Source organism: Cibotium barometz, chromosome 22, assembly GCF_041138505.1.
Source record: "Cibotium barometz isolate CiBa-2024 chromosome 22, ASM4113850v1, whole genome shotgun sequence".
Lineage (NCBI taxonomy): Eukaryota > Viridiplantae > Streptophyta > Polypodiopsida > Cyatheales > Cibotiaceae > Cibotium > Cibotium barometz.
Window position 1 is genome coordinate 28915399 of NC_141067.1, and position 13498 is coordinate 28928896.

At 42.3% G+C, this 13498-nt stretch overlaps 1 protein-coding gene across 1 annotated transcript in view; it reads right to left on the reverse strand.

The window, feature by feature from the left end:
- Positions 1-403: 403 nt before the first annotated feature.
- The window catches only part of LOC147626510 (uncharacterized), a 71566-nt gene continuing 58471 nt past the window's right edge, over positions 404-13498 (reverse strand). The window contains exons 5-14 of the mRNA XM_086816590.1: positions 11487-11600; positions 11261-11362; positions 10764-10949; positions 9731-9820; positions 9475-9609; positions 9224-9346; positions 7989-8074; positions 7218-7830; positions 7069-7146; positions 404-1828 (exon numbers count right to left, since the gene is read on the reverse strand). Of these exons, the coding sequence (XP_086672716.1) occupies positions 731-1828; positions 7069-7146; positions 7218-7830; positions 7989-8074; positions 9224-9346; positions 9475-9609; positions 9731-9820; positions 10764-10949; positions 11261-11362; positions 11487-11600 (2625 nt within the window). The 3' untranslated portion in view covers positions 404-730. The remainder of the gene's footprint in view (positions 1829-7068; positions 7147-7217; positions 7831-7988; positions 8075-9223; positions 9347-9474; positions 9610-9730; positions 9821-10763; positions 10950-11260; positions 11363-11486; positions 11601-13498) is intronic.

Below are 13498 nucleotides of genomic sequence, written 5' to 3' on the forward strand. Positions count from 1 at the left end.
AAGAAAGAATTAGAGAGACAAAGAGTTAGAAAGAGATATATAGAGAGAGTTAGGTAAAGGTAGAGAAAGAGGTCGAGAGAGAGAGAGCAGAGAGGTACAGAGATAAAGAGACAAAGAGAGAGTTAAGAGACATATAGAGAGAGTTGGAAAGAGAGGCAAAGAGAGAGAGAGAGAATTAAACCTACCACATATTATCTTCTGCAAGGCCAAAAAAAAGAGAAGAAATTCTATTATAAGTAAAGTTCTTAACCAATGACTGAATAGGATGATGCATGAAATAATGCAACAAAAAACAAGTTAAAAGCCTTAGTCCCATGTCCTCATACCATATTGACGCTACTAAAAATTGCATTTAGCCTTCATAGTGCGGCTATGGAGTGTTTCCATGACTTAAAACTCAAATATTTCCCTAGTCAAATCAACTTAAGCACTATGTGATAGTAAAATTGTCTCGTTGTCTCTCAAAATCTGATCTATTCTTGCTCACAACATAAACTGCTAGAGAAATACGTGAAACACGTTCAGGTAATTTACATATAATTTCACATTACAAGGATCAATGAGGCAGCATATTGCTAGTGCTTATACAACACTGGTAAACTTACCCACCTTGAGATACAGCCTTGGACAAAATCCTCTCACCTTTGTGTCATAGATACATCCACATTTACACATAATTTAACACAAAAGCATGAACTGTGATCACAAATCCTATATTCATTAAAATAGGCTAAGGTGATTGGACCTTTTTTTGGAGCACAAACCTCTCGTAGAGGTTGAGAGCTTCTTTCTTTGTGGGATTCCGAAACTGCAGCAGCTCTTCTCCAAAGCCTGCTGTAGTTAATTCCTGCTTGAGCCTAAGAACAGTAAACTTCATATAATCATCAGAGTCCTTCAAGTCACTTGTTGGAGTTAAGTCCTCATCAGGCTTGCCAGGGGCAGGGGTATCACATTGACTATGGGTGGGGCTATTCCCATTCTCAACAGGCAAGTTGTGAGGCTTCTTCCCTGAGCTAGGGTTGTTGGCATAGACTTCAATATCCTGCACTACCTCTTCAAGCCCGTTATCATCTCCCCTTAGTCTCTTCCCCGGAGAAGGTGTCTTACCACCTGGTTGCCCTCCATGGCGCATTCTCAGTTTGCTATCCAAGACACTCTCATTGAGGCGAGTTGTCGAAAACTCCTGCTGCAAAGAATCAAGTTTTCCTTGTGTTGCCTGCAGCTGTAGGGACAAAGCCTCTGCTCGAGCGTTGGCCTCTGCACATGCCTGTCTCTCAGAAGCTAACAAGACCTCGAGTACCTGTATAGTGTTGGCCCTTTGCTTATGTGCAGAATCCAAAAGCTCCTCCATCTCCTTATCTCTCTCCTCCAGCTGTTTGTTGAGAGATTTGACTCTCGATACAGTGTCTTGCTCTAGCATTTGTAACATCTCCACCTCTTTGGACAAGTCCTCCCTCTCTCTGGCAAGGGCTTCACATCTCCTTTCAGCACTCTCTTGTGCAGCAAGTCTTTCCACAGCAAGCCGATCTGCCTCTAATTTCTCCTTTCTTGCCACTGAAGCCTCATCCCATGCCTTCTCCGCTCGCTCAACAGCTAGTCTGGTATCTCTCTCAGCTAGCCTGTGTTTCGCTTCCGCTTCCTCTAGCCTCTTCAACTCAGTGCCAAGCCTCTCTTCAAGATGACCCTTTTCTTGCTTGAGTATGTCAAGCTCCTTCTCGGATGACAGAGCAATGGCTTTTGCTGCATCAATAAGAGCCTTTGAATGTTTTAACTCTGACCTCAGTGTAGCAAGTTCATCTTCCTGCACGTTCAACTTCACCTCTTGGTCCTGAAATGCATGAAAAGGTTTTAATGAAACTTGCATGCAGTGGAAGCACAAAAAGTATATTAAAATTAAGACATTGAAAAGCAATTCCATTCCGTGTAAGTTATGACCATTGATCTGGTAAAACCCTCTCTGAGAGCTGTTGATCAGCGAAATATGCACGTGTTATGTCAACACTATCTCATATGATGAGGAAAAGTGTGTTGTGTTGTGTGTGTGTGGGGGGGGAGGGGGGGGGGGGGGGGGGGGCAGCAGGCATCATGTATGGATGTATGTATGCATGCAGGTGCAGGTCTCCGTCTATGGCTATGTAAGGCTATGAAAACACACTTTTTTTTGTAAAACCGCACTTTCTATTTCTTTACTGTATAAAGAGAAGAGTCCCCAAGGTGAGGGCACTTCTTATACAATGTACAACTAAAAGTAGTGAAAACACAAGCCCAGATGCAACTGGTCTAGCTGTTGTAGCTGAACAGAGTCGTATAAAGATTGATGCAATGATTGTCAATCTGAGGCGACTAGAAAACCAGCCAATTGCAACCAATCCAGATTGTCCAAAGTGCCTAAAATCTTGTCCATGCAAAGAAAGGAGCTTTGTCTATCAATTTCCTTGCCAATCTACCAAAGATCCAGAAGTTTCTAGAAAAGCATACGCCCGAGCCAGAAATCTGGCAGTTAAACATACTAATAGGCGATGTAAACTCCTTGGAATCTACGCAATTCGATAAGAAGTGTGGAAGAGTCTCATTCAAGCACGAGCACAATTCATTTAGCACTAGCAATTTTTCTTTTTGCCAAATATGTGCTAACAGGGAGTACTCTGCAATACATTTCCATAGAAATAGTCTCTGTTTAAGAGGGAGTTTACTATTCCATATCGCTTGCAAATTTTGCTTCCACCATTTTTATGTTTTGTCCAATTACCATATCCCATTTGCATGCTCTAAAAACCATGGGCGAGGGATAATCAATTTGTAAATATTTGATGCTGTAATTTGAGCAAAATGACATTTCCTTGCCTCAGAGAATTCCTATTTGTGGAGATCTCACAGACCAATGTAAGTATTGCAACACTCAGCAATCAATTTTCTTGTGTATGGGCAATATGGAACCTTGCCTTGCACATGCCCAAAGACTGTGTCCCATTTTTTTAGCTGCCATTTACCAAAGGAAGATGCTCTAAATTTTTTACACATTTCTGCTACCATGAGCATCCAAGGTTGTTCCTTAGGCACGAAAGCATGTAACAATGTTGCTTTTCTTGCCAACACATGACAATGAATATTAAGGACATTCAGTCCACCATGCATTTTAGGTGAGCGAACCTTCTAATACCTGAACTGCCTCTGCTTTTTTGTGCTTTTTTTATCTCCATAATACTTCCTTTGTCTGTGACATGAACAAAGAAATTTGCTTTTTTGACCATACGCGAGAAAAACAGGATGTATGTTATAAGAATAGATTGTACAATGTGAAGCCTAACATGAAGCGGCCGTATAGGCAATGAAAACACACACACCTTTTTTTTTAGTGAAAACAGTATTTCATTAGAAAAAACAATGTACATTCATAGCTGTCCTAGAGTGGGGCAGCTACTACCTAGTTCAAAAACAGTGGGAAAAAACTTCTAGTTGTTGGAAGGAAAGCCCTCCGATTTCATGAGAATCTCGGAGGGATTGTAATAGGGCTCTCCGGAAGTAAGCAAAGAGCTGAACAGAATCTCCAAGGAAGAGCAACTGATTCCGAACATGGTCAATGGTCTACAATGCCCAGAATCTAGTCCAATCAAGGAAGTCTATATAATCCGGTACTTGAGGAGAAAGGCAACCAAAAAGCGAAAACATCCGCCCAAAACACCTCTCAGGAAAACGAGCCCAATGGTGTCCAGACAAATCATCAAGAAAACCCCGAGAATGAAAGCAATACCAAAGAAGGTGAGGCATTGTCTCTCTAGGATGGGAGCACCACCTACAAGATGCAGTGGCAATAAGAAAAAAAGAGTTCCCACTGGGAATACCCCAACCAAACATCTCCATCCTTGCCAGTATATGATAATGAATATTAAGAGCATTGAGTCTGTCATGCATTTTGGGTAAACATATGAGCTCTTGCCTTAACAAACATAGCCCTTTACTATCCGCTTTGGTTTTCCATAGGCATTCCATTGCTTTAGACATGAAATTATCAATTTGTTTGTGTGAACAAGGTAGTAGCAGAAGATAAAACTACACATATGCCATTATTATTTATTGCACTATCCGCAATCACACATGTAGAGGCCACGTAGATGATTTCCAATATTCAATTTTACAATGTAATAGAAAACACAAAGACACTCTTTTTTTTTTTTGTGAAACCACTGTCTAGACTCTAATTAATCACTCAAGGTATGGTACAAGTATAGCTGCCCATAAGAAAGGACAAGCTAAAAACCTTTGGAAAAATACATCTAATGCCTAGTAGTGATCCCCCCAAGGAGTAAGAGTCAAATTCCTAGAGAGATTCACACAAAGGGAGTCTGGCATGATAGGAATCAGAGTCTTTACCGACCTGTCAGTTGATACCTATGCCTACTTGAGACAGTCCGTAGTGCCCAAAATCTTGTCCACACAAGAAACTATGAGTAGTTGGATAATCCATTGGGGTTTCCACCAAAAAGCCATAATTGGTTGGAGAAATGATGCCGAGGAAAACGAGCCTTCAAATATCTAGAAAGCCTATCAAGAAGAACACGAGAAGACAAACAGTGCCAAAGCACATGAGACGCCGTTTTCTCGTGCATGATAGTGCCTGTAACAGTGTAATGAGGCGATGTGTCTCTTGGTTAGTAGTATACCAACAGGAAGCACCCCAACCAAGTATCTCCACAAGAAGACACTCTATTTCAAAGGGAGTTTATTTTTCCAAATGTTATTAAGGCATGTTTTCCACCAAAGCAATGGTTTAGATATCCACCAGAGCTGGTTAGCATGCTCAGCAATCCAAGGGGGAGGAATAATCAACTTATATGCTCTAGTTGCAGTCACCTGATCAAATGAAATAAGGTTACAACCAGGCATTTGTCTATAATATTTCCAATCCATCAGCCTATTTTGTGCATTAAATAGCGGAATAGGTTGTATAGACTGCATTATCCGCATAATCTCTTGCCATATTAGACTATGATGCATTGACGATTCACTTGAGGAAAGCTGAGAACCTATCCATTCGCATCTATAACATCTTGTACATATCGAATACCTTTGGTGGATAGAAAATAAGCCTTTCGAGGTTTTAATAATGCTAGTGGTTCCTCAAAGACTCTGCTCCAATGTATACATTCCAAAGCCAAAGAGTTTGTAGTATTCAACATTCCTGCCAAACCAATGCAAGTGTGATAGGATCTGTTTCCAATCCTAAATAAGCCTGGTGGAATACGGACAGCCAAGTAGTTTACCATTAAAAAGTCCAAGAACAAAGTCCTAGTGAGTAGGGATCCAGTTGGCAAATGCCAATGTTCTCATATTTGCACATAATCTAGCTAGCATAATTGCCCATGGCTACTTTTGTTGCAAAAAATCAGCAATCATAGTGGCTTTTCTAGCCAAGACATGATAATGTAAGTTAAGAATATTCAAGCCACCATGCATCTTAGGCATACAAACAAGTTCATATTTCAATAGCTTGAGCGCCTTTTTATCAGTTGTGGTTCTCTAGAAGCATCCCAAAGCTCTTGACATGAAACTGTCAATATCTTTTTTGGTCCAAACTAAAAATGGCAAGTAGAATTGAACATAGGCCATAAGAATGGATTGAAAAATCCAAAGTGACATGCAAAGGCCATGTGGAAAGCTTCCAGTAATCCAATTTGCAATTCGATTTCTGTAAAACTCAACATGTCTCATTATTAAGAGAAACCAACCAACCTATGGGATATTCCAGATGTCTAATAATCTGATGTCGTGATAAGATTTGCAATTCAATTTCTGTAAAACCCAACATGTCTCATTCTTAAGAGAAACCAACCAACCTATGGGATATCCTAGATGTCTAATAATCTGATCTCGTGATAAGATTTGACGTGGCCACAATATCTCATGCCGATTTGCAATTCAATTTCTGTTAAACCCAGCATGTCTCATTCTCGAGAGAAATCAACCAACTTATGGGATAATCCCACATGTCTAATAATCTGATCTCATAATAAGATTTGACATGGCCACAATATCTCATGCCAATCTCTTAATAATCCAATTTGCAATTCAATTTTTGTAAAACCCAACATGTCTCATTCTTAAGAGAAACCAACCAACCTATGGGATATCCCAAATGTCTAATAATTTGATCTCGTGATAAGATTTGACGTGGCCACAATATCTCATGCAAAGAGTATGCAATCAATGGAAGCAATTTGGATTTTGCAAAGTTAACATGTAATCTTGCAGCCAATCCAAAAAGAGACAATGCATCCATAAGTGCTTTAACATCACCGGGGCTATTTTTAGCAAAAAAGAAGACTCGTCTCATGCTTGTGCGAGAAACTCTGAGCCACCACGCATTGCCAGGCCATGGAGATTACCATCTGCAACCAGGTTGTCCATATATACAGGCATAGGATGGGTAGCAATTGCGTATAACAATGAACTACGTGGGCAACCCTAACGTACTCATTTTCCTAGTTTCCAGGAAGTAAAGAGATCTCCTCGCAATATGTATTTTGCCCATACAACCAATAAATAATATTTTGCATCTTTGGTGCGAAACCCATTTATCACTTGTGCAATGTAGTCCCAATGTACCATATCAAAGGCTTTTAGCAGCATCCACCTGCATGATAATCACATCCTGTTTTGTGTATTTGGCATATTCAATGCCAAGACATGCATTTGCAATGTTGTCATTTGTACGCCTTCATGGTACAAAACCATACTGTGCAGGATGCAATCCTTTATGTAATATGCCTTTAACTCGAGTGACTAGCATTTTTCTGAAGAGTTTGTATATGACAAACATTAAAGTAATAAAGCAGAAATCACTTCACACAACTGTTGAAAACACACACACCCACACCCACCACAGACACGGACTCGGACTTGGACTCACAAAAAAAACCAACACACAACCAAGCGCTATTTGTGGAGCACACAAAAGAAAAGCTTGTATATACATAGACCACTACAAATAACTGGATCCATGGTGAACAAACTGACATAGAATCAGAGCCTGGAGGAGTACAAAAAGAGCTTGATTACCGACAAACTTACATAAAGGCGTGTTTGTAATCCAGCCAAGAGCCGTTCACCTTGTTCTAATTTGGCTTGTGCATCTTTGGATTCTCTTTCCTGGACAAAGAATGTTTTGTTAAACAACCTTTTAAATTCTGCAGTAAAATAGGCGTATGTCAAATTCAGACCTTTGTTGCAATGCTTGATAAGAATTCCTCCCTCAAAGTATCCTGTCGAGCCTGTGCCTGCTTGCTTATGCGTTCACACATGGCCGTAGCCATCTCTGATGTGGTTTGGGACTCCTCCAAGGCAGCATCACGCTTTCTTTTCCATTCCCCTGCCTCTTCTTTGGCTGACTCTAACTGCTCCCGTGCTGCAGCAAGTCTTCCCTCTGCAGCACTGCAACGGCTCTGAAGAGCTCCAATCTCTACACTCAGTTGCTCTTCTCTTGCATTGTGCTCAGATACAACCACTTCATACCGACTTCTCCAGTCAGATGCCTCTTTCCTAAAGGCCTCTAGCTGGTGGGAAACTGCAATACATTTCTCCTCCATCTCATTGTGTGTCTTCTGAAGAGCCATGTATCGTGCAGAAGCTGCTCCTTCAGAAGATCTGCTGTCAGCAACAATGGACTCGTATCTTTTTTTCCACTCTTGTGCATCCCTTTTGGCACCATCTAGCTGCTTCTCTGCACTTGCCAGTTTATCCTCAAGAGACCGATACTTCATCTGCACAGCGGTAGTTTCTGCTGCACTCTGGTGATTCAACCTCTTGGTTATGCCCAACAAAGGCCCTTCAAGACTGCCACAGAACAAAAGCAGCAACTCATCCTGTTGAAGGTGGTGAGAAAAAACGTAACTGTAAAAACTGATCCCTAGCGATTCCAATGCTTCACACAACTTCCTACCAAGCAGCATGCAAGCTATATTAGATGATCAAAAGACTGGAGGATGGCAGACCTGTTCTGTAGGAATTTCACAAATTTCTTCCACTTAGCAGGACCATATGTAGTTTGATCATATTCAGCCACAAGGCTGTTAAGCACCTGCATAGAGAGACAAAAGAACCCCGACAGATGTTCAAACACCAGCTCATCTTCTAGACCATACAAGGACCATTCATGTGCAATACCAGGGTAAGTCAAAGGAAGGCATGTGTAATAAAAAGCTCCTATTCTAGACTGTGCAGGAGCAAAGAGCAAGGAGCAAGTTTCCATAGTCCCGGCCATGCTACCCGTCAGCAAGAAACCATACAAGCAGTAACAGGAAAGAAGATTGCTGCAAAGCAAAGGCAAGAAGATGGCAGTTCAACTAATCAGGCAGGCACTTCTGTCCACACTAAGTTCCATTTCCAGATGCACATGATCATTCTAGGGAGGCACATAAAAGGTCATACTAACTACCTAAGACGACCACAGTGAATAGGTTGCACGCTACGAAAATCATACACCAACTAGAGGAACAGCCTACACTCTTTGTAAGACTGTTGTTCGCTGAGGGAGTTATTCAGGTTAACATCGCACTGCCATATTGCAGGCTACGCACATGGTTGCCATGCAGATTTGTCTATCGCTTCAGCTAGCATGCAATCTATGACATTTATTAAGAAAGCCTCAGATTGCCATATGAGTTGCTTTATCAAAGGGTCTTAAAAGCCATGTTGTCTCTGGCTTCGTAGTTTGATTCAGTAAGGCAAGAAAACAAAGTGCAAGCAAGGAGAGAAAGAACAGTACCAACACAATTTGGAAATTGGAAGCCGCCTGACCATTGAGCTTTATTACATAAGACTTAAAAAGGTGGATTTCTGCTGACAGGTGCATATAGCTTGAATCAAAAATTAAGCCCCCATGCTGAGGGCCTACATTTGAGACCTTGAGTTGCCCTATGACACAGAACATCTTTGTCCCACCCCATTCAATCATAATAATCAGCACCAGCATCAACATTTATGTTAAGTGGCACCAATATTTTTCCTAAAAGAACGTAGCATGGGTTTTCTTTCCCTTGACTGTCTGAAAATTTTCCCAATCATTTAATGGATAAATCCAGTTTACAGCTCATCTAGACTACATACCATGGCCTCTTCAAGCCTCAGATAGTATGATAGCATCTACACAGTCTTGGCATTTTAAGTATGCTGTGTGAATCTACTTGTAAGCTAATAACATAACACCACCAAGTCTCTCATTTCCTACCTCGAGCACATGACCAAGTGTTGTGTCTGAAGACTGACAAACCGCCCAAAGTTTTTCATCCATTTTCTCCACCGCCTTGACACACTTCATTTCTGCTTCCATGGTTACCTTGTGCATACTTTCCTGGTAAATCAAATTTGAGAGGCATTAAACACAGATAAAAGGAAAATTAATCTCTTTGATAGTAGTTAAGCTCTCTTGGCAAGAAAAGGTAGCAAATTGTACAACAATAGATCGAAGCCAAATTCTACCTCAAAAATTCTCTTGAAAGCTGTAAGGAGCAGTTTCTCATATTTTTGCCTTGCAGCACCTGCTCCAACAGCCTCACTATTGTAGACACTCAAAGCATCTTCCACAGCACCTTCATGGGTTGTCCGCACTGCCTCCTACGTTATTCAAAATAACAAAAACGGGGGACTTAATTGGCCTTAGTAGAGGACAAGTAGGATTGTTTTACTAAGGAAATTTACAGAATACAGCCCAGGAAAAGAAAGTAGTGAATCTGACCTGGTCTTTCACCATAGACTTGTTGACTGCATGGGTATATATCTCCATGGCTGCATCATAAGCACGCCTACATTCACTTTCTTCTACATTCTATCAGAGTAAAGAAAACACAGTCAACAATTTTACCCGCCGTGTATTGCCATAAAATCTCTAACACAAACCCATATAAATGCAAATATTCTAGTTTATACTGACCAACAATAATCTGACATAAAGCTAAATAAAAGTGGCCCGTAAAGGATTTTACAAGAAAAGCTGTTATAAGTGGAGTGCATACTGTCATATTTTATGCATGGCCCCATGGATGCTCACTTGTGCATATAAGTGTACGCGCGCGCGCTCGTGTGTGTGTGTGTGTGTGTGTGTGTGTGTGTGTGTGTGTGTGTGAAGGTTGCCAGATGCATCAATCCTCGTGCATGTGCCAAGACAACTAAGGACATGTACAAGGTAAAATATGGAAATTAGGATTTAATACACCTTAGTGAGCTCTCACAGAAGGGAGCTGGTCGACTCATTGACTGTCAGTGTAGGTTAGGGTTTGCACAGGGGGTGAACGTAGCTGCATGCCTACAAGGGATTGTAGCCAGCGGGAGGCAGATGGCCTATGTGAATGCTCAAACCAGGAACCAGAGAGAGCACAAGATCAGTAGCAAATTAGCATGGAGCCGAAATGGACAGCCGAAGCATGTGTAGACAAGGTTGACCAAGGGGCTTAGGATTGAGCACATTTTTAGCCCAATATGGATGCATAATTAGTTTTATCACACTTCTTAGCGTCCTTGGGAGGGAATTCTCCCTATAAATGTCCGCATTCTTTAACATCCGCTTCAACCTCTCAGCAACAATGCAATCCCAAACACAATAAGGTAAGGCATTGAGAGCACAATAAGGTAAAAAGTAAACATTCAGCCATTGTACTCTCTTTCTCATATCAACAAGCAAGTACTCAAAAAATGCAAGTCGTTGGAAAAGAGCGCCCACTTGCCTGCATGCACAGCTTTCATTAGAAAATTTAATTTCCCTTGAAAAATACCTGCCATGAAGTGGCTATAGTTGGTACAGCACCAGCATTGATAGCATCCAGAAACGATTGTGTGAGGCCTGCTAGCAATGGACCAGTCATTACAATTGATCCTAGCTGCTTTGGTTTGGTTCTCTCAAATATAAACTTTGTCAGTGCATCCAGACCAGCTCGAAATTCTGGTCGCAAACGCTCTACCTGTCACAAACAAAACCAAAAAAAAAAACACACCAACACACAATGTGGGAATCCCTGAGAAAATCAGCAACTATCTTTTCTAAAAGCCTGCTTGGTAGGCATTAGCCACAATAATCACACCTATGCCAGCATGGGCACCCGCTCATGCTTGAGCACAAAGATTGGTCCTATAGCGGCCACTCCTCGCGGATACTTCGTAGATTGTTAAGCTCTCAACAGCAGAGCAAATAGAAAAGGTATTCACTGACAATTGCTCCCAAAAAAAAGGTGCTCCATGCTAAGATGTCCATGCAGGTGTAGAGCAGGCTTACTGGAATCTGGTCTAGACGCTGCAAATCACGCTCATCATTGAGTGGCCGCACCAATGTGAAGCAGTCACGATCCGGGAAAAGGGCACGGATGGAATCCCGAATCTAGACATAGCCCAAGATATAGAACAACACATTCAGGTGAAATAAGTGTTTTTTCGCATAAGATTTACACAGCACAAAACAATCAAGCACTCAATCATACGAGAATACTCCATTAATAATCTACCTCATTTTTTGCAGCAATGGGCTGTCCATTTACAGGAATGGGCTGCAAGGCCAATTCCAGATAATCGCGAGGGCTGATCCTTTTATCCTCATCACTCAGATCCAAATAAAAGTCCTGCATGCAAGAAAAGGGTTGAGAAGGAAAGAAATAATAATTACCGTTAAAGCAAAGAGATCCTTAAAAAGCTGCATATACCACAGAGGAGGCAAAGAGAGTTGCACCACACAAGGAAACGCTAGAATAGAGATTTTATTGCTGGAGGCTCACAACCAGAGGCGAAATTATCATCACCAATGTGCCTATTGAGAGGACTGAGAGAAATGCAGCCTCTACCAATAGTTGATAATTACCATCATTGGGTCCCTCAGATCCAAGTCTCCCACCAAGTTTGAGTCACAACAGCCCGTCAAGATCTTGCCCGCCAATTGGCATGTGATGCCAAAGTCAAGTGTGACTCACGAGGATTAGATTAAAGTTTTTGTGGGGGTGTTTGGTTAGTTGCACTGTCCAGCGTGTGGTGTTCTTTTGATATGTAATGGGGCATGTTCCCAGGGAGAAGAAAGGGACCTGCAGGAAGGGGGCGGAGGAGGGGGATAGATTGAAGGTTTGGGGAACAAGGAAAGGTCTAGATGCCTGACAATCGCCCTCCTTGTTGTAGCCTTGATAAAATTTTGGAGTGTTGCTCAGCTTCGATGGTTGGGTTTTTCTCTCCTTCACCCTTGCATAATTCTGTTAATCAAAGTGTTGCTGCACAAATCTAAAATTTCCTTAACACTTTCTAGTGGAGATGACGGGCAAGCTTTGTTTACAGAGAGGGATGCAGCTGTGGGAACTGGGAAGGAGGGTGAAGGGACTGTGGATTTCTGGTGCAAGTGTACAAAAAGCTAGAGACGACTTGAAGGCATATGGAGATATGTAGTGTCACATGTGAATAGGAGCTAACTTCAGGGGCACTTTTATCCCACTAGGTTTTCCCCCCTGGACACCTAGTGTGAAAAGACAATCAAACTTGGGCTTTTGATATAACTTGTACTTTGTTTGTTGGTAGCCACCCGGCACACAGACAACTATGTGGTGTTTCACCATTCCAAGCCATCCACGCCACAGAGTGGTGCAATGATCTTCTCTTTCCCCTTGAGTGCAGCCCCAGTGGGATTCGGAGTCGGTGGATACCGCCATCCAAGGGCATGCAGTAGAGCTCCCATCTTCATGATTTGCGCATCACCGACGTGCTCACCCATCTCTAGCCCTTGCCTCATATGGAGCAGGCTCAGGCCATAGAGATCAATTCGGGGAGGTTGTATCCTCCAGCCTGGAGGTTCTGGTCTTTGTGTTCCTTCATATCTCAGTTGCAATACCCCTCCCCCCCTCTTACAAATACCTTCATTGTGATAGATGGAGTTCAAATTATGCCTACTCTTGCGCTCGAACAGAGTGGTGACACATGGAGGACAGGATCCATGCCCCAAGACCGATTGTGATTACTCCCTATCGAAACCCACAGCCAAGACTCTTTGAGTGGAGGGCAGTTCCGATAGTTTCACCTCCCACAGAGGTTGATATGCGGATAGCCTCATGGAACATTTAGGGTTGGGTGGGGTGGTAGGGGGGAGAGGGGGCTCAATGCTTTCAAAGGCGAGGCACCCTCAGGGGAAAGCTAAATAGAGCTACAATTGGGGGACCCATCGACATTCTCTTTCTCCAGGAGCACCATCTTTCCGTGGGGCATACCCGTCGCTCTGGGAAGATTTTACCAGGCAGGAGTCACACTACATGGTCTCCCTTTTTCGGCCCCTCCAGGATGGAAGGAGGAGTTTGTATTTTTGTCAGTGGGCAGCTCTTGCCGGGCAGTGGCTAGCTTAGGTGTCATAGTCACTGGGCGCGCAGTGGATTACCATTAGGATTGGAGAGGACTGTGTGGTATTCCATGATGAGATTTCCATGGACAATTTTTTATCACTCCACTAAGATAGTTTTGATTTGTTTTATTCTATTTTCCGTTCCATGATGAG